The sequence below is a fragment of the Urocampus carinirostris genome, chromosome 3, assembly GCF_059441175.1.
Source record: "Urocampus carinirostris isolate Australia breed hairy pipefish chromosome 3, RoL_Ucar_1.0, whole genome shotgun sequence".
Taxonomy (NCBI): Eukaryota; Metazoa; Chordata; class Actinopteri; order Syngnathiformes; family Syngnathidae; genus Urocampus; species Urocampus carinirostris.
The window spans coordinates 61,617,853-61,645,383 of record NC_142351.1 but is presented as its reverse complement, the minus strand read 5'-3'; the positions used below and the strand labels follow the sequence as shown (position 1 = coordinate 61,645,383).

The 27,531-nt window shown below is 40.0% G+C and overlaps 2 protein-coding genes and 1 pseudogene across 3 annotated transcripts; 2 read left to right on the top strand and 1 right to left on the bottom strand.

Annotated features, from left to right (window-relative positions):
• LOC148370348 (galactose-specific lectin nattectin-like) lies at positions 1–8,524 on the top strand. The gene is made up of 7 exons (XM_088330112.1): positions 1–64; positions 152–208; positions 289–325; positions 413–498; positions 599–730; positions 8,098–8,209; positions 8,324–8,524. The coding sequence occupies exons 2-7, from the start codon at positions 152–154 to the stop codon at positions 8,407–8,409; spliced, it is 510 nt and encodes a 169-aa protein (XP_088186238.1). The 5' UTR covers positions 1–64; the 3' UTR covers positions 8,410–8,524.
• Positions 8,525–10,554: 2,030 nt separating this feature from the next.
• On the top strand, positions 10,555–21,920 carry LOC148370347 (galactose-specific lectin nattectin-like). 2 transcript variants are annotated; one of them, XM_088330111.1, is made up of 7 exons: positions 10,555–10,758; positions 20,688–20,744; positions 20,841–20,862; positions 20,986–21,071; positions 21,162–21,296; positions 21,423–21,534; positions 21,671–21,920. In XM_088330111.1, exons 2-7 carry the CDS (start codon positions 20,688–20,690, stop codon positions 21,751–21,753), a joined length of 495 nt encoding a protein of 164 aa, XP_088186237.1. In that variant the 5' UTR covers positions 10,555–10,758; the 3' UTR covers positions 21,754–21,920. The 2 variants fall into 2 exon arrangements, with proteins under 2 accessions (XP_088186237.1, XP_088186236.1); XM_088330110.1 differs by lacking the exon at positions 10,555–10,758 and adding an exon at positions 20,571–20,614.
• Positions 21,921–26,069: 4,149 nt separating this feature from the next.
• Positions 26,070–26,647, bottom strand: LOC148370346 (general transcription factor II-I repeat domain-containing protein 2A-like; annotated as a pseudogene).
• Between the last annotated feature and the right edge of the window lie 884 nt (positions 26,648–27,531).

Below are 27,531 nucleotides of genomic sequence, written 5' to 3'. Positions count from 1 at the left end.
CCTACGCATAAAGGCACTGCCCTTTATCAACCTGGTGCGATCATCAAGTGTTGCCACTGGAAAGGTAAGACTTCTTCCTTCAGAACCTATTCCACAACCAAACGAATCCAAACCACTTTTGGAAACCGAGTCTCGTCCTATCACGGTACAGATGGATCGTCTTCACCTGCTCCTCGTCCTTTGTGGGATCGTTGCATTGACCCAAGCGGTGAGTTCAAATCCAACAACTTGCTCCTTGGGATGTTTTCCTCCTATCAACTCAACCTAGCGCTCTTTTTGTCCATGCAGACTAGCCACAGAATCAAGGACAATAGCAAGGGTAAAAGTATGTAGCTCTGATTGGTTAGGAAATAATTATAGAGTTAAAAATATACTTACACAACCACTAAAAAGTCCAACAATTGTTTTCCAGGCACTCACTGCCCTAAAGGCTGGACTCAGTTCGACGATTACTGTTTTATCTACCAACCTGAACCCAGGACCTTTCCGGATGCAGAGGTATGAGGGACTGCCACACACTAGTCGGATAAAGTTTTCTTCCCTTGCCAAATGAGTAACCATTCGGAATACACCTCCTTCCCTTTTTTTCTTCTCTCAGAGCGTCTGCAACATTCTCCATGGGAATCTGGCCTGTATCCGCAACAGGAAAGAGAACGCATTGGTTGTTGAGCTGATCCGGGAAGAGGCCGATACCACTGATACCTGGATTGGGCTCCACGACGCAATTCAGGTGAAACATTCCGCAGTGAAAACATTGTGACATCACCATCTGGTGGAATGGGTGTTTAAATTGCAAGGCCCCAAAAACCAAATTACCCTCTATTAAAAAATATCATGAATGCAATCAATGTAAAAAGCTGACAAATACTGAAAATCGTTTTTCAGAAGTTATAAAGCAGGGCTCTCCAACTCAATTGAGTTGGGGGCCGCTGAAGCTATGATCTTGAGTTCGGGTCAAACAGGGATTTCTACTAAAACTGTGCTGATAAAGACATTACGCAGTTTTTAAAGGGACAGTGTTCTATATTTGTCCCTTAGATGTTGCTGTAATGTGTAGTGCAAGACAAATGCAAGGTAGACTACAAACTATGGAGACTGAAGAGAGCAAAAATCGCCCCTTTTCCTTGAATTTTCAACCAGCCTTTCTCAAAGAAAGAGAAAAAGAAGGGAACAAGACTTTTTTTTAAAGGAATCCAAAATAGGAAAGAAGAAATAAGAAAAAGAGACAAAGGGGAAAAGAATGCAAAAAAAGGAAAACAGAGAAAAAGAAAGAAAAAAGGAAAGAAAGGCATTAAAGAGAATCAAGACAAACTCGGGAAAAAATGCAAAATATTGATTTTCCTCATTTACTTGAGTTTGCTTTATTTCTATTTTTCTTTTTTGTCCTTTTTTCTTTCGTATTTATTTTTCTTTTATTTTTTTATTTTCTAATTTCTCTTCTTTTCAAAAGTACCGTATTTTCCGCACTATAAGGCGCACCTTCAATGAATGATATATTTTAAAACTTTTGCCATACATAAGACGCACCCCGTTATAAGTTCCTAAAGAAGTTGAAAAAAGTTCCTAAAGGCGCTATAAGTGTATGCTGGTTTAAGATCAGGTAATTGTGCAATTTTGTAATTGTAATCCTGTGCAGTCCTTGGAGACATTTTTGTGATTAAGGGCTATTTACGGTAAATAAATGTGACTTGACTTGACTACAGTAGAGGATGTAGTTACGTTATGCAACCTCTAGATGGTGACGCGCTAAAGGGAATGTCAACAAAACGGTCAAATTTTATTGATAACAAACAAGCTTTCCACAACTCCATTCACTCCCAAAATAAATAAACAGCCGTTTTATTATTTTCTCTCAGGTAAAGCATTTTCGTGACACATCTTTAACATCTTTGAACAACATCAAGGCATATCATTTTACTTTTCCTCCATTTAGTCAACACGCAAAAAAAAAAAGTCTGATACTGTTATTTTAAATGAAACGTTGGTGCAATAAAGTGGCGATCGTAATGTGCAAAAACAACAAGTGCAAAACAATAACAATAAAGCAATAACATAATAACTGTAAAATGTAAAACGTAAACACACAAAAGAAAAACAAAGATCACTCTATAAGCTCCTCATCGACGAATCCCTTGAATTCTTCTTCTGCAGTGTTCGAATTGACCATCTCAGTGAATGAGCCATCCAACACGTCAGGTGTTGTGCCCTTTTCCGACTCCTCTGCAGATTCCTCCCCCCCTCGCGTGAACGCGCATTCTGCTATTCTGCTGCGCTTCCAACAAAAGCGATCCTATTCTATATAAAACGCTTATTAAAACAATAAAGCGAGCTAATTATAACAATTGGGAGATCCTAGTCTATATAACGCGTTTATTTAAACAATAAAGCGCGAAGCGCGATCGTATTCTACAAATTGCGTTTGTTAACGCGGATGCAAAAGTCACCAATGTCAATGTACGCTTCCGACAAAAGCGATCGTATTCTGTATAATACGCTTTTTAAAAAAATAAAGTGAGCTAATTATAACAATTGGGAGATCCTAGTCTATATAATGCGTTTATTTAAACAATAAAGTACGATCGTATTCTACAAAATGCGTTTGTTAACGCGGATAAAAAAATCACCAACGTCAATGTACGCTATGATTTCCGCAATCACAACTAATCGTACACAAATAATATTTATTTGATTTACTATAATATCCGTATGTAATGTCTTTTTCATTGTGAATGAAACCCTGGTTGCATTGGATCCCGCGGTGTAAACAAATTGTTGTTGTTTTATTTTTCATTTAAAATCGGACTTCCCTGTCTATACTGTTTGGAAAATAAGACACGCTTTAAACCTTATTATGCTCTTTGGTTTTGGGATCCAACTACAGAGGAATACCTCCACTTTGTGATGTGTTACTGATTAGGTGTTCGACAAATCTAGTTTGTTTTTTATTACTACTATTAATAATAATAATAATAGAAATATTATGAAAAACGTCTGAAAGTTTTCAAATTCACTGTGCTGACATATTGATGCCACAGAAGGTTACTCTAGAAGTTACAAGTCTGTATCTCCAACAGAGTCTGTTTTAGCAGGGGGGGGAGGATTTGGGCAGGCAAAATGCTCCTCCCCCCCCTGCTAACTCCTGAATAAAAACTCCAAACGACCCCAAATTCACTGTGCTGACTCAATAAAGGCACAAAAGGTGACTCTAGAAGTTATGAGTCTATATCTCCAACAGATTTTGTTTTATTAGGGGGAAGGAGATTTTTTTTTCCTGCCCAAATCCTCCCCCCCACTGTTAACTCCAGAATAAAAACTCCAAATGACCTCAAATTCACTGTGCAGACTTATTAATGCCAAAGAAGGTTACTCTAGAAGTTACAAGTCTGTAACTCCAACAGAGTCTGTTTTAGCAGGGGGGGGGAGGATTTGGGCAGGCAAAATCCTCCCCCCCTGCTAACTCCTGAATAAAAACTCAAAATGACCTCAAATTCACTGTGCAGACTTATTAATGCCACAGAAGGTTACTCTAGAAGTTACAAGTCTGTAACTCCAACAGAGTCTGTTTTAGCAGGGGGGGGGGGAGGATTTGGGCAGGCAAAATCCTCCCCCCCTGCTAACTCCTGAATAAAAACTCTAAATGACCTCAAATTCACTGTGCAGACTTATTAATGCCAAAGAAGGTTACTCTAGAAGTTACAAGTCTGTAACTCCAACAGAGTCTGTTTTAGCAGGGGGGGGGGGGAGGATTTGGGCAGGCAAAATGCTCCTCCCCCCCCTGCTAACTCCTGAATAAAAACTCCAAACGACCCCAAATTCACTGTGCAGACTTATTAATGCCAAAGAAGGTTACTCTAGAAGTTACAAGTCTGTAACTCCAACAGAGTCTGTTTTAGCAGGGGGGGGGGAGGATTTGGGCAGGCAAAATCCTCCCCCCCTGCTAACTCCTGAATAAAAACTCCAAATGACCCCAAATTCACTGTGCAGACTTATTAATGCCACAGAAGGTTACTCTATAAGTTACAAGTCTGTAACTCAAACAGAGTCTGTTTTAGCAGGGGGGGGGGGGGATTTGGGCAGGCAAAAAGCCTGCCCAAATCCTCCCCCCCTGCTAACTCCTGAATAAAAACTCCAAATGACCCCAAATTCACTGTGCTGACTCAATAAAGACAGAAAAGGTTACTCTAGAAGTTATAAGTCTATATTACCAACAGATTCTGTTTTATTAGGGGGAAGGAGATTTTTTTTCCTGCCCAAATCCCCCCCCCCCACCTGCTAAAACAGACTCTGTTGGAGATACAGACTTGTAACTTCTAGAGTAACCTTCTGTGGCATTAATAAGTCTGCACAGTGAATTTGAGGTCATTTGGAGTTTTTATTCTGGAGTTAACAGTGGGGGGGAGGATTTGGGCAGGAAAAAAAAATCTCCTTCCCCCTAATAAAACAGAATCTGTTGGAGATATAGACTCATAACTTCTAGAGTCACCTTTTGTGCCTTTATTGAGTCAGCACAGTGAATTTGGGGTCATTTGGAGTTTTTATTCAGGAGTTAGCAGGGGGGGAGGATTTGGGCAGGCTTTTTGCCTGCCCAAATCCCCCCCCCCCCCCCCCCCCCCTGCTAAAACAGACTCTGTTGGAGTTACAGACTTGTAACTTCTAGAGTAACCTTCTTTGGCATTAATAAGTCTGCACAGTGAATTTGGGGTCATTTGGAGTTTTTATTCAGGAGTTAACAGTGGGGGGGAGGATTTGGGCAGGAAAAAAAATCTCCTTCCCCCTAATAAAACAGAATCTGTTGGAGATATAGACTTATAACTTCTAGAGTAACCTTCTGTGGCATTAATAAGTCTGCACAGTGAATTTGAGGTCATTTTGAGTTTTTATTCAGGAGTTAGCAGGGGGGGAGGATTTTGCCTGCCCAAATCCTCCCCCCCCCTGCTAAAACAGACTCTGTTGGAGTTACAGACTTGTAACTTCTAGAGTAACCTTCTGTGGCATTAATAAGTCTGCACAGTGAATTTGAGGTCATTTTGAGTTTTTATTCAGGAGTTAGCAGGGGGGGAGGATTTTGCCTGCCCAAATCCCCCCCCCCCCTGCTAAAACAGACTCTGTTGGAGTTACAGACTTGTAACTTCTAGAGTAACCTTCTTTGGCATTAATAAGTCTGCACAGTGAATTTGAGGTCATTTGGAGTTTTTATTCTGGAGTTAACAGTGGGGGGGAGGATTTGGGCAGGAAAAAAAAATCTCCTTCCCCCTAATAAAACAGAATCTGTTGGAGATATAGACTCATAACTTCTAGAGTCACCTTTTGTGCCTTTATTGAGTCAGCACAGTGAATTTGGGGTCGTTTGGAGTTTTTATTCAGGAGTTAGCAGGGGGGGGGAGGAGCATTTTGCCTGCCCAAATCCTCGCCCCCCTGCTAAAACAGACTCTGTTGGAGATACAGACTTGTAACTTGTAGAGTAACCTTCTGTGGCAATAATAAGTCAGCACAGTGAATTTGGGGTCGTTTGGAGTTTTTATTCAGGAGTTAGCAGGGGGGGGAGGAGCATTTTGCCAGCCCAAATCCTCCCCCCCCTGCTAAAACAGACTCTGTTGGAGATACAGACTTGTAACTTCTAGAGTAACCTTCTGTGGCATCAATATGTCAGCACAGTGAATTTGAAAACTTTCAGACGTTTTTCATAATATTTCTATTATTATTATTATTAATAGTAGTAATAAAAAACAAACTAGATTTGTCGAACACCTAATCAGTAACACATCACAAAGTGGAGGTATTCCTCTGTAGTTGGATCCCAAAACCAAAGAGCATAATAAGGTTTAAAGCGTGTCTTATTTTCCAAATAGTATAGACAGGGAAGTCCGATTTTAAATGAAAAATAAAACAACAACAATTTGTTTACACCGCGGGATCCAATGCAACCAGGGTTTCATTCACAATGAAAAAGACATTACATACGGATATTATAGTAAATCAAATAAATATTATTTGTGTACGATTAGTTGTGATTGCGGAAATCATAGCGTACATTGACGTTGGTGATTTTTTTATCCGCGTTAACAAACGCATTTTGTAGAATACGATCGTACTTTATTGTTTAAATAAACGCATTATATAGACTAGGATCTCCCAATTGTTATAATTAGCTCACTTTATTTTTTTAAAAAGCGTATTATACAGAATACGATCGCTTTTGTCGGAAGCGTACATTGACATTGGTGACTTTTGCATCCGCGTTAACAAACGCAATTTGTAGAATACGATCGCGCTTCGCGCTTTATTGTTTAAATAAACGCGTTATATCGCGCTTTATTGTTTAAATAAACGCGTTATATAGACTAGGATCTCCCAATTGTTATAATTAGCTCGCTTTATTGTTTTAATAAGCGTTTTATATAGAATAGGATCGCTTTTGTTGGAAGCGCAGCAGAATAGCAGAATGCGCGTTCACGCGAGGGGGGGAGGAATCTGCAGAGGAGTCGGAAAAGGGCACAACACCTGCAGAGGAGTCGGAAAAGGGCACAACACCGGATCTTTTCTTCAGCAATCTTGTTTAAGCAGTATGTGCGGAAAGTGGCCAGCTTTTCCTCGAAGTCAGCTGGCACTTGCTGTGAACTGTAGTTCGAGTACGGATGGATAGATTGCATCTTTTCATAAAACGAAAGCAACAAGTAGGACCACCTCTGAATTCTTTAATATTGAGTTCCCGTGCCAGCGCTGTTGCCTTCATACGTATAGTTATCGCACTGACACTTCTGCTTGCCGCTCTTTGTTGAACAACCCACTGTTCAAGTGTCTCCTCCAACTCTGGCCATTTTGCTTTATTGCCACGGAAACTTTGTTGAGTTTTCCTTACTTGGCGGAGCTTATCTTCATCCTTCCTCCACTTCCGTACCATCGATTCTTTTTTTTGGTTTGAACAAATTTATTTACACTAATAACAGAAAAAAACAATCATGACAATCTCAACAGCAATTAAGCACATTCACAATATCATATTTCAATATGACTTTTTTAACAGCAAGCACAAGGTCACAATGTGAGGTTTGAACAACCCTTCTCGAAAATCTTAATAGCAATCAAGCATATTCACAATTTCATTATATAACATCTTTGTTAGTGTCAATAGATCCGTCCAGGCCAAAGTCATTTATGTTTAACTCTCTCGCTGCTCCTCTATTGCCGTGTTGTGCTGCGTGACTGATCGCCTTGAGTTTAAACTCGGCGTTGTACGCGTGTCTCTTAACAGGAGCCATTTCTTTATACAAATGCACGTATGAAAGAGAATCGTTGTTTAATATTTCCCAGTATGCACAGCGCACTTCTTCTTCTACGCGAAAAGTGGAGTCGGCGACTGTTTCTCGTAGTAGCGAGACCTAGCAATTCAATATTGATCCATATATAAGGCGCACCGGATTATAAAGCGCACAGTCAGCTTTTAAAAAGAAAATCAGATTTTATGTGCGCCTTATAGTGCGGAAAATACGGTAATAAAGTACGTTTTGGTCATTTTGAGTCTCGTTTTTTTGTCTTCTTCTTTTGTGCTTTTAGCACGTGTTTTCGGTGCGACAGAATACATTTAGTGGTAAAATAGTACACACTGTCCCTTTAACTTTCATGTTAAGGCAGGGGGCTCAAACTTCCATCTAGTTAGATATGCAAAACAAATTGAGTAGCATTCAAAAAGTAATTTTAGGTAGAAAGTGGTTCTTAGAAAATTTTATCACTTAAAGGTAGTGTCCGTTGCTTCCAAATATTCTACAGGCTGACGCCATCTCCTGGCTGAAATTATCAATGCAGCCTCTGTCAAGCACTTTTTCTTGCATGTGCAAGTCTGTGAAATGATTAGGGTTGGATTGGTATTTGGTTCAGTATTTGAAACGGTCCTTTTCTTCCTTTTACCATTTTCATCCTGGAATAAAAGGAATAAGCTCCGTGGCCAGGAATACCGAGGGTAAAGGTAAGATAAAAGCAGTTAGGCATTGTGGACACATAGTGAAGAGAGAACATTTTTAAGGACACCTTATTTTAGGAGCAACAGTTAAAACACATTTGTTTCTAGTGCTGAAGGCAATTTTCTCTATTATCTTACAGGAAGATACCTTTGTTTGGACTAATGGTAAACCAGCAAAATTCACAAACTTTGCTCTTGCCCAGCCAGACAACAGCGGTGGAAATGAAGACTGTGTAGAGATTCAGGCAGCAAGTACGTATGCTTCACAATGCTTTTACTCAAGTGTTTTGTTTTTATTTTTAGATTGTGTATCTGCTCCTAAAGTTGATCTCATATTGAATAAATGCTCGCTTGCCTGTTCTGCAGACGGGCTGTGGAACGATGACGTGTGCACCTCTCAGAACCCGTTTGTTTGCATCAGGCTTGTGGACAAAAAAGACGATTGCCATTAAAAAGCAAGCTGACCATCATTATCTTCCGTCTTATCTTTCATTGATTTTGCATTACTAGGAAAATATTTTATAGTGCTGTAATCATTTCCGAGTTTCCTTTCAATGTTTGCTGACAATCGAGTCAATTTTCATGGGTGTCTTCAATAAAACACAAATAACAGTTACCTATTTATTTTTCTTTAACTGCAGAGTGAACGTACAGATTGCAAATAGAACATGGTAAACATACTAAAAGGTTTGAAAAGTGTTTTACTCTCTGCCGCTATCTTCTGGCTTTAAGTCGTGATTGCAGCCCAAGGCAGCAGCTCACGATTTGCGTGCAAGTACATGCATTTTGGAGACGCACTTGACTAGACACCTCCTTTTTCATCTTTTTAGGAATTAAGGTTGTTGTTTGAACTTTCCTAGAAGCAGGCTTTTTTACTTTTACCATCTTTGTGCTCCACTGACAAATAAAATTAAGAAGAAAAAAAAAACTGCAGCAGAGACAAGCAGGATGTCTATTTTCAACACCACCGCAAGGATCCATTCCTCAAACCTAATGTATTCAACCCTGAACAGTTCTTATGAAAGTAAGATAAAAGCAGATAGGCGCAATGGAAAATATGCATAACAGCTCTTTGAACTCTGTTGGGCATTTTTTATAAGTAATTAATAGTAAAGATATCTAACTTTCAACCTTTAAGGACTCCTCAAGAAACGCACCCCCATACAACCACCCACCCAAATAGACATTAGGAGCGCAGAACAAATGAATACATTGATAAAATTAATTAATTTCTTAAAATAATTCAAAATGATCAAAAACAGTACCTGTTCAAAGGTATCACTGTAAATAAACAGAGTATACACTCATAACGGATTTTAAAATCATGACCTGTCTATTAATTTTAGCTTAAAAGTGGCTTGCGTTCTTTAAAGCGACCTTAAAAAGTTGAAAGTAGAATATTTTCTCTATTAGTATGTGTTAACGATGTCTGAGTTCAAAGAGCCTTCATATTTTTTTTTCCTATGCGCCAATCTGCTCTGATCTTTTTTTTACCAACACTGTTCCGGAACACGCAGCACATCAGGTAGGCGGAAAAAGGGCGCAGGGGGTCTAGAAATGGTCGTATTTTGTTTTTGCATGTGGTTACTTGACTTCAGAAGAATTTATAAAAGGTGAACAATTGGGTTTTTTTCTCAAATAATATAACGACTGATTTTATTTGTTAAATGTGCATTACATTTTATAGCCAAAATTATTTTCCACTGCTTACAGTACTGTGATATGTAGATGTATGTACTTAATGTTTGTCCTGCTCGAGGAAGTTGAATGAAGGATTTTCTGAATATAACTATGTCCCTAAACACGCCACACTGATTACTATATTATTGCGTTGGTCGAATCTGGATAAAGAGGCAAAATGTCCCTCACTGTTGTTGCCATTTTGCCAGTCCTGAAAATGACATACAAACTCCTTGGTTATCTAAGGCCCTAATCACAGCTCACTTGTTTACTGAATATGAGCCGTGATTGGTCATTAACTTCTTTTTTGACTCAAGTTTATGTATTTCAGACTCCATAACTAATCAAAATAATACAGGTCCTTCTAAAAGAATTTGCATATTGTAATAAAGCCAATTGTTTTTTAAAGTGTGACGATAAAAAAGAATATCATATATTTTAGAATCATTGCACACCAACTGAATTATTGCAGGTATTTTGTTGTTTTAATATTAATGATTGCCATAAAGTTATGACAGAAGGAACACAATCCCAACTGGCTGAAATGAGTTTCCTCCACAGGGTGTCTGGGTTCTCCCTTAGAGATAAGGAGACAAGCTCAGTCATCCGGGAGGGGCTCTGTGTAGAACCACTGCTCCTCCGCATTGAGAGGAGCCAGTTGAGGTGGCTCGGGCATCTGATAAGGATGCCTCCTGGACACCTCCCTCGGGAGGTGTTCCGGGCATGTCCCACCGGCAGGAGGCCCCGGGGGAGATCCAGGACACGCTGGAGATACTATGTCTCCAGGCTGGCCTGGGAACGCCTTGGGATCCCGTCAGATGAGCTGGAGGAAGTGGCTGGGGATAGGGACGTCTGGGCTTCCCTGTTAAGGCTGCTGCCCCCGCGGCCCAACCCCGGATAAGTGGAAGACAATGGATGGATGGATGGATGGATGATTGCCATACAGCTCACAAAAATCCCAAATTCCTATATTAAAAAAATACTATATCATGAAAAGGTGCTCTAAAGGAGCTATGGACCAAGTCATCTGAATCAACAAGTTAACTCTACACACCTGCAAATTAATCCCGTAGCTGTCAAAAACACCCAGCCTGGTTCATGACTCAAAGCCGCCATCATGGGTAAGACTGCTGACCTGACTGCTATCTATAAGAACACCATTGACACCATCAAGCAAGAGGGTAGGATACAAAAAGAAATATTTAAATGAATGAATGAAAACTTTATTTCGAACATTAAAATAAAAACAGGACAAAAACAGTAACTCAACAGCAAAATAATGTTACATAACATGTTGGAAAAGGGGTAGTAAGAAGCAGATGCTTATTTTCCCTACCCCTTCATCTTCCCTATTAAATAGATTTTACAGATCATCTTCTCCTCTTGTGTCTAGTATAACAGACTCATGGATATACATATTACATAGGTCAGATATCAATACGGGTAATTATAATAATAACAATAGTCACATATTTTATACACTAATCTTCGTAGTACCCATCCCTCAACGTCATAATGCCACTAGTCACCAAACATCACTGCGGCACCAATGATAATAACAACAAAAGTAATAATATTAATAATAACAGTTTTGATATAACAATAGCAACAATAACAACAAAGTTAACCATAGTTGTAAACGCACTATTCCCAATCTCTCGTATCACTCATTTATTCATCTCTATATTCCTCTAGTAATGTGTTTTTTGTATTTAAATTTGAACAAGTGAATAGTTGGACATTGTTTCATCTCGTCTTGTAAATTGTTCCAAAATTTGACTCCACACACAGACACACACATACTTTTCCTGGTAGTTCTCACTTTTGGCATTATGAATTTACTACAGCCCCTTAAGTTACAATTTCCTTCATTCCGAATGAATACATTTTGGATGTTATTCGGTACTATGTTTTTGTTGACTTTAAATAGCAGTTGTGCAGTGAAAATCTTTACTAAATCATCCAATTTTAATAACTTGGACTGCATGAATAAAATATTAGTATGATCCCAATTATTATTATTATTATTATGACCCATAAAAACTTAATTTCTGAAACAGTGTCTATTGAAGCACCATCCATTTTTACTTCTAAATCTTTATTTGCCTTCTGATTACCAAAGAATATTACTTTGGTTTTATTTATATTTAAAGATAATTTATTTATATCCATCCATACTTTTAGGTTAATTAATACACGATTAATGCAGGTTACCAAATCAATATAGTCATCATTTGAATAGAGAATGTTAGTGTCGTCTGCAAATATTACGTTTTTTAATAATTTTGAAACATTAAAAATATCGTTAATATATAAATCAAATAACTTTGGACCCAGGATAAATAAATAGGCCGTTCCTAGAGTGCTGTATTAAGGTACCTCAGTGGGAAGTCTGGGGTAAGAAATAAGTGTGGCAGAAAATGCTGCAACACTCGCAACAAAAAGCAGCTCGTTTATGTTGTAAGGAAAGGCAGTAACCCACAAACAATAGCTAGTTAGCACTAGCTAACTTATTATATTTGGTGTCTTTGACGTGACTCATACCTACTTAACATAAAATTGTTTGAAAATGCTCGCTGCAAATCCTGGAATAAGCCCTCCGTTTGATTTGCAGTTAAACATCGCTGTATTCTGTCATCACAAAAACAGATACAATGAAATTGATGATTTTTTTCCAACTCAGCTGCTCCTCTGCCGACCGTCATGGGTCTCATTCTGCCAGCAATGTAATTCTGAGCTCTTTTTTTTTTTTTTTTTTCTTCGTGGTAGCCAGGGTTAGGGAGTAACGAAATACATGTAATAGTGTTATGTAATCAGGATACAAAAATTAATTGTATTCTGTTACAGTTACATGAAAAATTCTCATCTCATTAGCTGCAACCGCTTATCCTCAGTAGGGTCGCGGGGGTGCTGGAGCCCATCCAAGCAATCATCGGGCAGTGGGCAGGGGACACCCTGAACTGGTTGCCAGCCAATCGCAGGGCACACGGGGACAGACAACTCACTCGCTCATTCGCACCTGGGGACAATTTGGACCGGCCAATTTACCTGAAATGCATGTTTTTGGAATGTGGGAGGAAACCGGAGTGCCCGGAGGAAACCCACGCAAGCACAGGGAGGACATACAAACTCCGCACAGGAAGTCTGGAGCTGGATTTGAACACACGCAGGAGGTTCCCAAGACAAGAACTGTGCCGCACATGCGCTAACCACTGTGCTGCCGTGCTGCCCTACATGAAAAATTACATATTCAAATTAAAGGCACATCTGGTTAAAATACGGATTATTTTGCAGTATTTCCACTTGCTTATTTGAAACTGTATTTCATATACATAATGCGCCGGCATCCCAGTTAAAACAAGTAAAAGTTGAACTTGGACACAAGACAGCTCAGTGTTTAATTTAGAAAGTGAACACTTTCAAAACAATATTTTGTCCTTAAAGGTGGTGTATGTAACTTCAAAACATTCTACTTGCTAACACCGTCTTCATGCTGAAAACATCATTGGAGCCACTTTTGTTGCGTGTGCAAGTATGTAAATATTTTAGATGCGCAAAAATACACCGTTTTTTTTTTTTCATCTTTTTGAGGGTTTGGGTTGGTATTTGTAAAGTATTTGAAACACTATTTTCTTTCTGGAATAAAAGAAAACCACAACCATTTGCGTGATATCACTCCGTCCCCCTCAAATCCTCCGCCTCCTTCCCTCTAGCGCAGGGGTCGGGAACCTATGGCTCGCGAGCCATATATGGCTCTTTCTATGAGTACCTGTGGCTCGGAGACAAATTTGATTGCATGCTAATTTTCTCCATCTCGTCCAAAACGTAAGCCACTAATCCTGTTCAGGTACACACAAAGCCATACCATAGCTTATTACTCGTCAGTGCTTGGCAGAATAAATAGGGCACGTTTTTCACTACAATCTACAGTCAAGGTGTCACACGGAAAAAAAAAAAAAAAAAAAAAAAAAAAAAAAACTCGTTCTGGCTGTACATCGCTAAAGAATCCGTTATATAAAACCTCACTATATTATCTGTCTTCAGTGTTCAGATACCTTATGATGAATCCACAGAACACACTGTAAATACGCCAAAACACAGGAAGAGAACTTAAAGTTTTTTGATTGGGTGAGTGGGAGGGATGGGTGGAGCTATGCAAAAAGTGCAAGCACTCCCTCCCATCTCTCGCCCTACGCCGTCTGCACCATAGATAAGCACATCAGGCTCCCTTTTTGCAGAATGTTGTGACGTTTTTACAAAATAACTGCTTACATCTGGTTTTGAAACCAATATGTATGAAAAAAAAGGGTCAAAGTGAGTTTAACCGATCTTGAGTAATTGCAAGAAAGACACAAGTTTAAATTGGTATGTTTGTTGATTTTGGGACACGGGCTCTAACATTATTCTCTTTTCATAATTTTGATCAAATCATCAAAAATAAATGTGCTGAAGTTTTTGTCTGGGGCGCGTGTTTAGCATTATAGTAAATTTGTCTCATAATATATGGCTCTTTCCCAAAATAAAATTAATATATTCTGCTTTTATGGCTCTTTGAGTCAAATAGGTTCCCGACCCCTGCTCTAGCGTATTGAGCTTCGTGGCTGGAACACCGATTATTAAAGTAAGATAAAAGCAGATAGACATGGTGGAAATATATATATATATATATATATATATATATATATATATATATATATATATATATATATATATATATATATATATATATATATATGAAGGCTCTTTGAACTCAATTGGGCATCGTTAATACGTACCTAATAGAGAAAATGTTTAATTTTAAACTATTTAGGTACACGTCAAGCTACGCAACCAACCTATAGTGTCCCCCTAATACAAACTAAAAAAGAGCCTATCTTGTCTGCCATGCAAAAGTAAAAAAAGTAAAAAAAAATAAATTTTTATTTAGCAATCAATACTACTGTACAAGGTTAAAATTAAGCACTGTTTTGTAGGACCACAAGCAAATACATAACTATTGTTTCCCACAAATCTTTGTCACAGTTGTATGTTCATTAATGCTTAACACGTGCCTTTGAGTAGTGGCTGCTAGATAAAAGTGGTGATGCGTATGAAAGGTATAATGTGAAGAAAAGGTTGGTAAAAGCAGCAGTGGAAGCAGCGAAAAGAAAAGCAAATGATGAATGGTGTCGAAAGATAGGAGTGAACTTCAAGGAAAGGAGAAAAGTGTTCTGGAAAGAAGTGAAAAGAGTAAGAAACAGTGAGTCTGGAAAGGAAGAGAAAGTGAAAGATAAGGATGGTAGATTGCTGGTTAGCGGTACTGCAGTCAGGACGAGATGGGCAGAGTATTTTGAGGAGTTGCTAAATATGGAGGATATGAGAGAAGTGAGAGTCGAGGCGATCGATGGTATGGAGAGAATGTCCGTGTTGGGTGATTTAAATGTGAAGCCTGTGGAAACATGGGCAGTGAAAGAATTGAAAGGGTGGAGGGCACCTGGGTTGGATGATTTTACTGTTGAATGCCTGAAAAAAGGTGGCACAGCTATGATTGACTGGTTAGTACGCATGTTGAATGTATGCTTTTTAAGTGGTGTGGTTCCTGTTGATTGGTGTAGAACATGTGTGGTGCCATTGTATAAGGGTAAAGGTGATAACTATGAATGTAGCAATTCGAGAGGTTTGCTGTCTGTAGCAAGCTGTAAAGAAGAGTCTTGTTTAAGAGAGTGAGGTGGTGATGGAGGAGCAGACTGGTTTCAGGAAAGGAAGCGGATGTGTTGATCAGGTTTTTGCAGTATGACAGGTGTGTGAGAAATATTTTGCAAAAGGTAAAGATGTTTATTTGGGTTTAATGGATTTGGAAAAGGCGTATGACAGAGTTGATACAGAGGCGTTGTGGCAAGTGATGGTAATGTATGGAGTGGGTAGAAAGTCATTGGAAGCACTGAAGAGTTTTTATGTGAACAGCATAGCATGTGTAAGAGTAGGGAGTGAGACAAGTGAGTGGTTCCCTGTGTCGACTGGTGTGAGACAGGGGTGTGTGATTTCACCATGGCTGTGTAATGTGTACATGTATGGCGTGGTGAGAGAGGTGAATGCAAGAGTATTTGGCACAGGTGTAGAGATGATGGATAACAGATTGTGGAAGCAAGCACTGCTCTCTTTTTCAATAAAATTGAGTCAAACGAACGCTATTGGGTCCTGTCTCCGTTTCTGGCTTGTGACAATGTGATCTCTTTATTTCTAATAAAACCATGTAGAATGTGGCTTGGGGGTAGGGCGCCCGCCCTGAGTTTGCTGATTTGAGCCTCAGCCGAGTCGTACCTAAGACTTCCAACATTTGTACCTGTTGCCTCACTACTTGGCATTCAGCATTACGGTTTGGAATTGGGGGGTTTGGTCACCTAATGAATCCCAACGACAGGTGTTGCGACAAATCGTTTGGGTTAAGCAAGCGGGCTTGGACTCCCCTCTTTGGTATCAATCTCCCAGAATGTCTCAAGAATGTGAGTGACTCTAGCCACCTACCAGTAGGGGACTATGGCTCTTGTATTCACATACATACATACATACATACATACATTCATGCATACATACATACATACATACATACATACATACATACATACATACATACATACATACATACATACATACATACATACATACATACATACATACATACATACATACATACATACATACATACATATATGTTAGATTACACAACTAGTCTGAATCGTTCAAGCCAATTATACTGTATTAGGAACAGGCTTTAACCTAAAATTGGGTACCTATATCATGACTTCAAGGCTCTTTGCTCCCATGGAACATGTCTATAGGTAGTCAAACTGGGAGAGGCGAGGGTGTGACTTGCTTTAATCTGAGTAAATGAATTTTGGACTATAAAATGTAAAATACTGACGGATAACAATTTAAAAGTTGGGTATATCCTCCTAGTTATATGAACATTGGCTGAGTTGAACACTTGTAGGCTTAATGGGTGTCGCAATCAAACAAAAAATGCCACAAAGATGAGAAACCATTTACAAAAACACGCCTGAGCTGTCAAATCATTTTGACGGGACTAATTATTGTTCTCACTTAAGGCTTTTTCTGCCAGTCATTTTGTTCAATACAGGTTTCTCAAAGTTTGCGGGGGTTTTCTTTTTTTTTTTTTTTTCTACTTCGTACTTCACATGACCTACAATAGCTCACAAATACAAATACAGTGCAAGTGCCAATAACAGTAATTTCTTTATTTGTTGTGTTCCACATTTCTTCTACACCAGGGTGCCCAAATTGTTCATGTCAGTGATGCAAAAATTGTCCCTCATCTGATGAGGGGTCAGGGTCAGTTTGTAACAGAAAAATGTCACAATTGCAGGAGTGCCTACATGTGAAAAAATCTAGTGTTTCCAAGAAAGTAACAATTAAAAAACCCTTTTGAATTATTCATACAAAAAAAGTCAGAAAATAAGTCAAGTCATGTTTATTTGTATAGCCCATAACCACAAACCTTAATTTCAAAGTTCTTCACAGATCACCATGACAAAGTACCCTGATCTGAAACTTATATGAGGGCAAGAAAAAAACTCCAAAAACTCAGGATGAGGAAAATAAATACACTTTGAGAAGTTTCCGCACAACCAAATAACCCTCCCCGGATTCTTCAAAAAACTAATACTCAACACCACAAAATCCAAGGAAATACTTATACTTAACTTCAGGAGGGCAAGCTCAAACTGAGCCCCTCTTATCGTAAAAACTCATGACTGTGCACATTTGCCAAGACCTTGGCTGTGGTGGGGAAGGCTCTGTAGGGACTCCACTTTCTGAAGGTCCTCTAGACAAATAACCTGGAACAGAAGTTGCTATTGTCCTCCAAAAAGCCACAGTGAAAGCAGTCTGGTATACGGCATCACCGTATGGTATGATGGGAGCTTAGCAGTGAACAGGAAAAACATACAGAGTAATCAACACAACCCCAAAGATTATCGGCTGCTCTCCACCTCGTCTGAAAGACATTGCTGCTTTGTGATTCTGTAGCGGAGCCATTATTATTATAAAAGACATTTCCCACCCCAAACACATTCTCTTTCACCTGTTGCCCTCTGGTAGACACTACAGGTCCCTCAAAACTAGGACAAACAGGTTCAGAGAGGTTTTTTTTTCCAGAGCCATCACAACCCTTAATAAACGCACAAGACTGTGAAGACATATCTTGCGACAATTTTGTGTTTATTTGTTGTTTGTTGTTGCCAAATGAACCTGTGAAAAAATATACACTATTGCACAAAAACTGTGGAAAAAAATCTATATACTGCAGTTGTGGTTTCACATGGTTACAATGACAAACGCAAAAAAACACGACAAGGGAAACAACTCATTGGTCTATCTGGTGATGAATAGGACTTTGAAGGACATAATATAAATACATAAAAAATTATTGTTGTAATGTGTTCATAGTTTCCGTTGTCGATAAATTATTTTAATTAGGGCGAAACGTATTCAATTATAGTGTGACGATGAGATAAAATCAGATGCCTTTTTATATGCCATCTACATTCTTAGTGATTTAGTAGTTAGGATTCGGTGTTATCATTGCTGTGTTTCGGGTTTAATTCCCGTCTCATCCAATGTTGAGCAAATGTCAGCGACTGATCAAACATTGCTCAAATATGGTGATATACAACTGTAAAATCTCAAGTAAAATGGACACCCTAAAATTACTAAAGCTGCGGGTGTGCTGGAGCCTGGCCCAATCATCATCTGGCAGTGGGCAGGGGAAACTCTAAACAGGTTCATTTTTTTGTTTTATTTTAAATAACTATTATATGGGGTTTAGTACTGCTGATCAATAAGTATCAAGCCTCTGGGAATGGTTTCAGTAGGATAAATAACTAATGGCAGAAATGGCTTTAAACAAATCTTTGTCCGCAAATCGAGGATGCTTCCTCTATCCAGTGATTGACAGCGTGTGGGCGGCTCCCAAGTAACCCAAATTGTGTGGTCACCGGAATTATCGGGCCCTGAAAAGTTCTTGCATCGTTCATGCATAAGTTCAGTGTTCAAGAATAGTGCCCCTGTGTTTATGTAAAGCATTGTTTAAATCACGGGTTAGAAATATTTTTTTTGACTCAAAGAGCCATAATGGCAAAATATTTTCATTTTATTTTATTTTATTCTTCTTTTTTTTTTACCCATACCATATATTTGAAGAAAAAAATCAGCAAAGTCTCCAAACCCACTCTTCAGAAAAAAACATGTTTTTCAACGCATTTTATTTCACTGTGCAACGGTAGATGATAAGATAAAATTCATGAAATAATGATAATGCCAGAGCCTGTGTTCTATAAAAACAAACACACCAATTTAAACTTGTCTTCCTCCCACAGTTACTTAAGATGGTCTAGGCTCATTTTGGCTTCCATTTTTTTCGAAAATAAGGGTTTCAAAACAAGTTACAGAGTTCCTTTTAAAAAAAAAATAAGTCTCAAAAATCTGCAAACAAAAAATTCATGGCAGTGGGCTTGTGTGAGAGAGAGGGTAGTGCGCTATGTGTGCAAAGATCCGTTTTTATCATGGAGTGTCTCAACAATGAAGATACATTATTTAATAAGCTTCCTTATAAATGCTTTTTTAGCAACATACAGCCAAAACAGGGTCTATTGGTGTGACACATTGACTGTAAACAGGAGTTAAAACTATGCCCTTTATATACTGGACTGAACCATTCCAAATATCGGTGTTTCTTCTGCTATTCCGTACCAAAATTGCCATCGCTGTAATCAGTTTTAAAATGCTACTAAGGAAATATGAGCTGGCAGCGTTTTATCTCCGAGCCATGTGAACTCATGAAAAAGCCACTGATTCCCAACTCCTGGTTTAGGTGATTGGAGGTATCACAAATTCAAAAATAAGCATCAAAGTGAAAGTTGTGCTTGAAATATATCTTTTCACAAAATACATTTTTCTCAGAAGTTTTCTCAGAAACTAGTTTTTAAAGAAACTCAGCAATGTTTAACTGTTTTTTACTTAACAATGGTAAACTCTAGGAACATACTTTTTTTTCTAATGCTAGCTGAGGGTTGAAGCTTTATTTTGATATGTCCGATACCTATATAGCTACAGAACTACATTTTCTGTAGGCCTTTAATAAGGAGTCCAAGTGGAAAAAATTGGCTGGCACCCGCACTTCCCATTTGAGAGAAACGCCTGGCATAAAATTAGTTAAATCGAATTGGATTTAAATACAGTAAAAAAAGGACAAACATGTAAAGCAAAACAACAGTTTATTTGAAGAGAAATAATTTATGTTTAAAAAAAATGTTTCCTGGATTATGATAAAATTAGTCAAGAGCATCTCAGGGGCCGGCAAAATCTTCTTGCCAACCACATTCATCCAGAGGAGATTAAGACGATAGATGTTAGTGTCGGAGGTTAACGTTCTGCCTGTTAATGTCCTTCTCATTTCTCTGTTAATTTCTGAAGACAGACATTGAACGTGGTGAATTTTGTATCTGGTAAAGGAACATGGACTGTCAAACTTGGGGGGAGACCCCATGCATACCAGACTACCCAGCTCAACCCCCAAAAATGTTCTTCTTCACTTATTCAATTTTGTATTGTATATGCATTTTCACAATTCTGAGTTAATTGGAGTCTTGAATCATCTAGCTGCTACATGCGTCTTTCACCTTTTCTGATTTTCCTGAATACTTAAGTTCGTTCGGAGGAATTTTCAATCATGATTAAAGCTGAAAAGCACACATCCGCCAAAGTAGGAGCGATGGGGCTATGAAAAATGATAACAGATCAAAAATTGAGCTCCTACTATTTATAAAAATCTAATAAGTTTTAAGTAATAAACAAAACGGAGTGACGTTCCTAACTGGTCTGACACGCCATGTGACATTGCGTTCGGCATTCCACAGTAAAGGCAATCTATAAAACAGTCGCCACTCATCACTCTCCACATCAAGTGTGAAGCCTGCAACTGTGAGCACACTCAAATTAACATCCCGTTGCAATCATTTTTTTGTAACATGATTTATTTCTTATCATTTTGTAGATGACTCGTCTTCAGCTGTTGTTTGTCCTTTGTGGGATTGTTGCGCTGACCCAAGCGGTAAGTCCAAACATGACAAAATGTCACAAAGTCATCGTTTCAATGCTTTGTTCTCTGAAATCACTTCCTGGTCTTCTGCTTTGTTGATCTTCACAGAGGTCCAATGAGAAAAAAGACCGTAAGAACCTTCAGTGAAATCTTCACATTTAACAGAAGTAGAAAATCAATTTTTGGAGGCTAGTTAAAAGGGAACTAGGGGAATGATGACAGAATCATGTAATGTAGAACAACTGTGTTGCAGTGGACAGCTGTCCTAAAGGCTGGACTCAGTTGGACATTTACTGTTACGTCTACCAAAGGGATCCCAGGACCTTCGCAGATGCAGAAGTACGGAAGTAATCGTATGGCGTGAACATCTAAGTTTTTACGCTACCGAGCATCTATAAAAAACACTTCACTTCTCTTTTTCATCATCAGAGCGTCTGTAATATCCTTGGCGGGAACCTGGTCTCCATCAACAGTCGTAAGGAGAACGCACTCGTGGTCGAGCTGATTCGGGAGGGCGATGGGTCCGGCGTAGACACCTGGATTGGACTCCATGATGCCATTGAGGTGAGATGCTAAACCAATGCGATACCCAGAAAATAATAACATACTCAATCTTTTCAGAAAAAAAAACCTCTTAGAACTTCAGAATGATGCAAATCCTTCACTAAAAAAATAATATTTGTCTTACAGGAGAACGACTTTGTATGGACGGATGGTGAAATCGTGAATTTCAGAAATTTTGCAGCCAACGAGCCTGACAACTTAAATGGAGTTGAGGACTGTGTCGAGATCTTGGCCACAGGTTTGTATTATGAACTTTCCTGATTTAGAATAGCTCTCGTCTGGGTTTTTCCCCCCAATTTTTTTTTTCCCGAATTCGTTTAATGACACATACTGCGCAAGTGGCTGACTGAACCTTTTTGTTTGCTCTCTTACAGAGTCGTTTTGGAATGACGAGGTTTGCAATGAGTTAAACCCGTATGTTTGCATCAAACCAGTCCACAAAAACGACTGCCATTAGTCGTCTTGCCCTCATATCTTCCTCTATGATTCCTTCATGCTGAATTTGTGTGACATTTCACAGTTCATTCATGGTTCCTCCAATTTTTAATGATTGCCTTCAGCTTAGAGAATTTTCATTGGGTGCCTTCTCTTTTCAATAAATTGAGTGTTTCTTGAGCATGACAATATGTTTCATTGTTTTTTCAGCATAACCCATAGCAACCAGAACATGAATACATGCATTGTTTTATTCGACATGGCTTCAAATGTGGCTGAAACCCTTCAATTATGTTATTTACATATCTTTATATGTGGACTAATGAACTACAGTGTGAATGCCTCTTGCAGCCCACTTTTGCCACATTTTTACCATCCTACTAAAAATTACAAAAAATATACTAAAAAGTGTGCTACACTGTCTAACTTACTTCAATCCTACAAATGCATCAGTTTTGTAAAAAGCTGATAGAAATCTAATTAAGGAACTGTGGGTCACCCTTTTCCGACTGAATGCCACGGTCTCGTTCTTGGCGGTGCTGATCCTCATCCCGGCCGCTTCACACTCGGCTGAGAATTGCTCCAGTGAGAGCTAAAGATCACGGCCTGAAGTAGCCAACAGCACCACATCATCTGCAAAAAGCAGTGACGCAATGCTGAGGCCCCCAAACCGGACTCCATCCCCACCAAGGCTGCGCCTAGAAATTCTGTCCATAAAGGTTATGAACAGAATCGGTGACCAAGGGCAGCCGTGGCGGAGGCCAGATAAGACTCTTTTTTCAGCTTGATGGCATCCCTCACCGCCGGTGACCACCAACGGGTCTGAGGGTTGCTGACGCGGCAGGCACCGACTACCTAACGGCCACAGCTCCGATCAGCCGCTTCGACAATGGAGGCGCGGAACATGGTCCACTCAGACTCAATGTCCTCCGCCTCTCGTAACATGGGAAAGGTTCTGACGGCGGTGCGAATTGGAACTTCTTCTGACAGGAGATTCTGCCAGCCGTTCCCAACAGACCCTCACAACACGCTTGGGTCTGCCGGGTCGGACCGGCATCTTCCCCCACCATCGAAGCCAACTCACCACCAGGTGGTGATCAGTTGACAGCTCCGCCCCTCTCTTCACCCGAGTGTCCAGAACATGCGGCGGCAGGTTCGACGAAATGACGACAAAGTCGATCATCGAACTACTAGGGTATCCTGGTGCCAAGTGCACATATGGACACCCTTATGTCTGAACATGGCGTTCGTTATGGACAAACCATGACAGGCACCGAAGTCCAATAACGAAACACCACTCGGGTTCAGGTCAGGGGGGCCGTTCTTCCCAATCACGCCCCTCCAGGTCTCACTGTCATTACCCACGTGAGCGTTGAAGTCTCCCAGCAGTACGAGGGAGTCCCCAGGGGGCGCGCTCTCAAGCACACCCTCTAAGGACTCCAAGAAGGGTGGGTACTCTGAACTGCCATTTGGTGCATAAGCACAAAGAACAGTCATGACCCGTCCCCCCACCCAAAGGCGGAGGGAGGCTACCCTCTCGTCTACTGAGGTAAACGCCAACGTACAGGCGCCGAGCCGTGTAGCAACCAATATGCCCACACTGGCTCTGTGCCTCTCACCACGGGCAACTCCAGAGTGGAAGAAAGTCCAACCCCTCTCGAGATGACTAATACCAGAGCTCAAATTCTAGTCAGAATTTCTCAACCTCACGCACCAACTCGGGCTCCTACCCTGCCAGAGAGGTAACGTTCTATGTCTCAAAAGCCAGTTTTCTGTAGCCGGGGATCGTCGCGCCAAGGACCACTCCCTAGCCAGCTCTCTGCGCACCCGACCCCTTTGGCCCCTCCTACAGGTGGTGAGCCCATGGGAAGAGGGTCCCACGTCGTCCCTTCGGGCTGTGCCTGGCCGGACCATGTTGGTAAAGGTCCGGCAACCAGGCGCTCACCAGCGGACCCCACCTCCAGGCCTGGCTCCAGAAGGGGGCCCCGGTAACCCGCGTCCGGGCGAGGGAGATTTAGGACCAATGTGTTTGCTCATCATAAGGGGTCTTCCAAAGACCCCAAAACGACCTTTAATCAAAAAGGCAAGTAGTCGGTTTGGCCGTATTCACTACCTGTTTAAGTGACAGATCACTAAATCGGGAAAAAATCCCTGGACAGCCACCAAGTCGCGCATCTATAATTTTCTGACCTTTAATATGTGACATATTTACGAGGTCTTTAAAAATCTCTTCCCGTATGCGTTGAATCTTCTTATGAAAAAAGATCATGAAGTCATTGGCTGAATATGCAACGGACAAGGGTTGCTTTAACAAGGTGTCACACCAGGTTTGACGCAAAACCTCAAGCTGTCCATACCACATTATTAGGATGTAGTTACATGGCTGGAAATCCTGAGGCAATTTAGACAAGGTCCCTTTCCTTACATCAGTGTTTTTAAACCTTTTTTGAGCCAGGGCATGTTTTTTACATTGGAAACATTTTGCGTCACACCACTAACTAAAAATGTTATAAAATGACACTGAACAGTATGTAAAAAATGATTGATAAATGTTTTATAAAATTTTGAATTTTAAAAAGTGACATTGGATAATTTCTCACGGCTCACCTAACGATCTCTCATGGCACACTAGTGTGCCCCGGCACAGTGGTTGAAAATCACTGCCTTAGATGGTTAGTCTGTGCCTTGCCATAATTAAAAAAAAATTATATTACTATTTATTTTGTTTTTATTGCATTTTAACCATTGTGTTTGTCTGTTTATCAAATGTTTAAGGTTGTTGGTTAGGGATAAAGGAGGGGATTCTATTGTTTTTATACAGCACTTCGAGTGGCATTTTATTATCTGGAAACTGCTTTTCAAGAACATTTAATGTAATTTGAAAAATGGCAATTCGCACCCCCTGTTTGGTCCATGTTCAAGTGCTTTCTCAGGGGATTTTGTGTTAATGACATCCTAGCGGAAACACACCCTTGCAGTTTGACAACTGACACCTGATTGCGACATAAGGTTTGATCACTCAATTAAAACTCCAAACACTCTCTTTAAGCTCCTCCGACAGCCTGGGGAATTTGAGGTTCGACGTCATTGACTGCAGAACACCTACAGCAGTATTCCTCACACACCATGTGCCATTTTAAACGGCGCCGTTGTACGCTTTACAGGTTGTCTGGTTCAGCGTTTTCGGATGATCAGACTATTCAAAATGGCGTCTAACACAGTCACATACCTGTCAACCTCCACGGCTCCATGCCCTTACAAAATGCTGTAGTTTCACTTACAAAATACAAAATAATCTTACACCATATTTTTTTTTCAAACGTGTTTATTTATGAAGTTTAACATGTTATATTGTATATGTGTTTCATTATATCATATATATTGTTAATTAACATTTTGTTGTGAGATCCTGAGTTGCTCGACATGAAGGAGGTTTATTATAAAAAAGGTTCAAAAATTAAGTAGCTTGGACGTTCACCGTAGAAGGAACAAATACATGCAAATCTAACTAGGTAGAATAATACATTTTCTTAATCAAATTATGAATTCATTTTCTGCATTAAATTCTGGTTAATAATATATTGATTAAAGGGATAACCACAAACCTACCGTTTTTTCTTAACTTCTTTATACAACATAATAATTCGTAATATAATACATCAAAGCAAGTGAGCCGTTTGAGAGCCGGCTCTCTTTAATGAGTTGAGCCGAAAAAGCCGGTTCTCTAAAAAGAGACAGACTTCTTTTCACTACACATCTACCGCATGAAATCCGGGGGCTGCAAACGCATGCGCACAGTAGCATCAAACCGCTCGCTTTGTTTGCAACGAAACAAAACGATACCGAGATAACGGCGAACTCGTTTGACTTGATTGATTTGCCGTTTCGTAATAGTCCAGGGGTGGCGAACACGTGGCTCTAGAGCAGGGGTGGCCAACCAGTCAGAGACTAAGAGCCACTTTTTTTACTGCGTTACTGCAAAGAGCCACATCATACATGGGCACACATGAACATCATTCCATGCATCATGTGGATGTGCGCGCACACACAGAGAGAGACACACACAGGCCTCTGCTCAGCCAGATTTATTGAAAATGACCCACAGCAAGATAATGACAGTTATTTTTTGTAACAGTTAACATTGTGTGCACTGTCTCACACACACATAAACTCTCAGTTCAAGCAAGTCCACAAACAAAAATATAACAATTTTCAATGACATTTTTCTCTTACTATGCTGCTTAGTGGGACTTCTGGCATTCCTTGTCCTGAACAATCCTCCTCAAATCTGGCTTGTATTCCGTTGTTGCCACTCGAAGCAACTCTTTCACATGGGTGTCAGTCAAAACAGATCGATGCTTTGATTTCACATGTTTCAGGGTGGAAAACACAGACTCGCAGACGTACGTTGACCCAAACATCGACAGGATCTTTAGCGCAGCCCGTTTGATGTTGGGGTATTTTTCCATTGGCACACGTTTCCAGAACTCAATGGTCCCTTCCCTGAAAACAGCTTTCAGTTGATCCTCCTCACAAAGATCAATCATCTCCAACTCCGCCGCAGCCTCATCTGTGACGAGCGGGATTTTCAAACAGTCCATTTCCGCATTAAATGGGTCGACAAGGAACGTAATCTGTAGTCTTTTCAGTTGTAGATCACGGAAGCGGGTCACAAAGTTTTCGTGCAAGTTTTCAATCAGCGTTGCATATCTGTCTCTTTTCTTTTTCAGGGCGGCACTGGTGACATGTTCACTGGCTTTCAGAAGAGTGGGAAAATGCGTTAAATCTTTTTTTTGAATTTGCGTCTTGAACAGTTTCAGTTTGTTGATAAACGCAAACACACATTGCACGAGGTCAGGCAGCATTTTTAACTTGCCTTGCAGGGTCATGTTCAGTCTGTCCAAGTGCCACAGCATGTCGTCCAAAAATGCCAGATCCATAATCCACTCGAGGTCCGAGAGCTGGGGATAGTCCTTGCCCTTCTCTTCCATGAACAGTTTCACGGCATCCAAAAGCTCAAAGAAGCGAGAGAGCACTTTGCCTTTTGACAGCCACCTCACAGTGCAGTGCAGCGGCAGGTCACCTGGAAGCCCTTGGTCCAGCTCAGCGATGAGACTCCTGAATTGCCTGTGGTTAAGCGCGTGTGTGCGGATGTAGTTCACGATTTCCATCACAGGCTTCATGACGTTGTCTGAATTCAATGATTTAGACACGAGTTGCTCCCTGTGGATGATGCAATGGAAATTCCAAAAGTCGGGAAATGTTTGATCAGTTTTACATAGCCCCACAAGCCCGTTCATAGCAGTGTTAATGTCAGATATTCTGCGTTCAACAGTGTGGCGCGAGAGTTGGACATCTGATATGCTTCGTTTTAGTTTGTTGTCTTCAGGAGACAAGATTTCAACAGCGTCATTAAGGCATTTTTTTATGAAGTCCCCTTCACTGTATGGTTTTTTTAGCCTGTGCGATGTTCCAAGCCAGTTGATATGAAGCAAGAGTTATGGTTTTTGAGTGTTTTGTTAATTTTTTGAAAAACTGCATCTGCATTTCTGCCTGACTTTTCAAAGTGACCAACCTCTGCTTGCGAGGTTCAGTCCCTTTTGGAAATTCCTGGTCGATGTAAGGATGGATTGAGTTGAAGTGACGCTGAAGATTTGAAGCTTTGAAATGCCCCAATGATGCCTGACATATAAGGCAGAATGGCTTGCCGTTACGTTCAACAAAAAAATATAAATTCTCCCACTCTGTTAAAAATGTCCTGTTCTCTTCTTCATATTTTCGTTTGGCTGTGTATTTTTTT

What these genes read in the sequence shown, in the direction of transcription:
- LOC148370348 (XM_088330112.1), top strand. Translation starts at nt 152, where the DNA reads ATGGATCGTCTTCACCTGCTCCTCGTCCTTTGTGGGATCGTTGCATTG. An exon ending in TCGTTGCATTGACCCAAGCG is followed by an intron (nt 209 to 288) that starts GTGAGTTCAAAT and finishes TTGTCCATGCAG; the next exon opens with ACTAGCCACAGAATCAAGGA. An exon ending in GGACAATAGCAAGGGTAAAA is followed by an intron (nt 326 to 412) that starts GTATGTAGCTCT and finishes ATTGTTTTCCAG; the next exon opens with GCACTCACTGCCCTAAAGGC.
- LOC148370347 (XM_088330111.1), top strand. Translation starts at nt 20,688, where the DNA reads ATGACTCGTCTTCAGCTGTTGTTTGTCCTTTGTGGGATTGTTGCGCTG. An exon ending in GGACCTTCGCAGATGCAGAA is followed by an intron (nt 21,072 to 21,161) that starts GTACGGAAGTAA and finishes TTTCATCATCAG; the next exon opens with AGCGTCTGTAATATCCTTGG. An exon ending in TGTCGAGATCTTGGCCACAG is followed by an intron (nt 21,535 to 21,670) that starts GTTTGTATTATG and finishes GCTCTCTTACAG; the next exon opens with AGTCGTTTTGGAATGACGAG.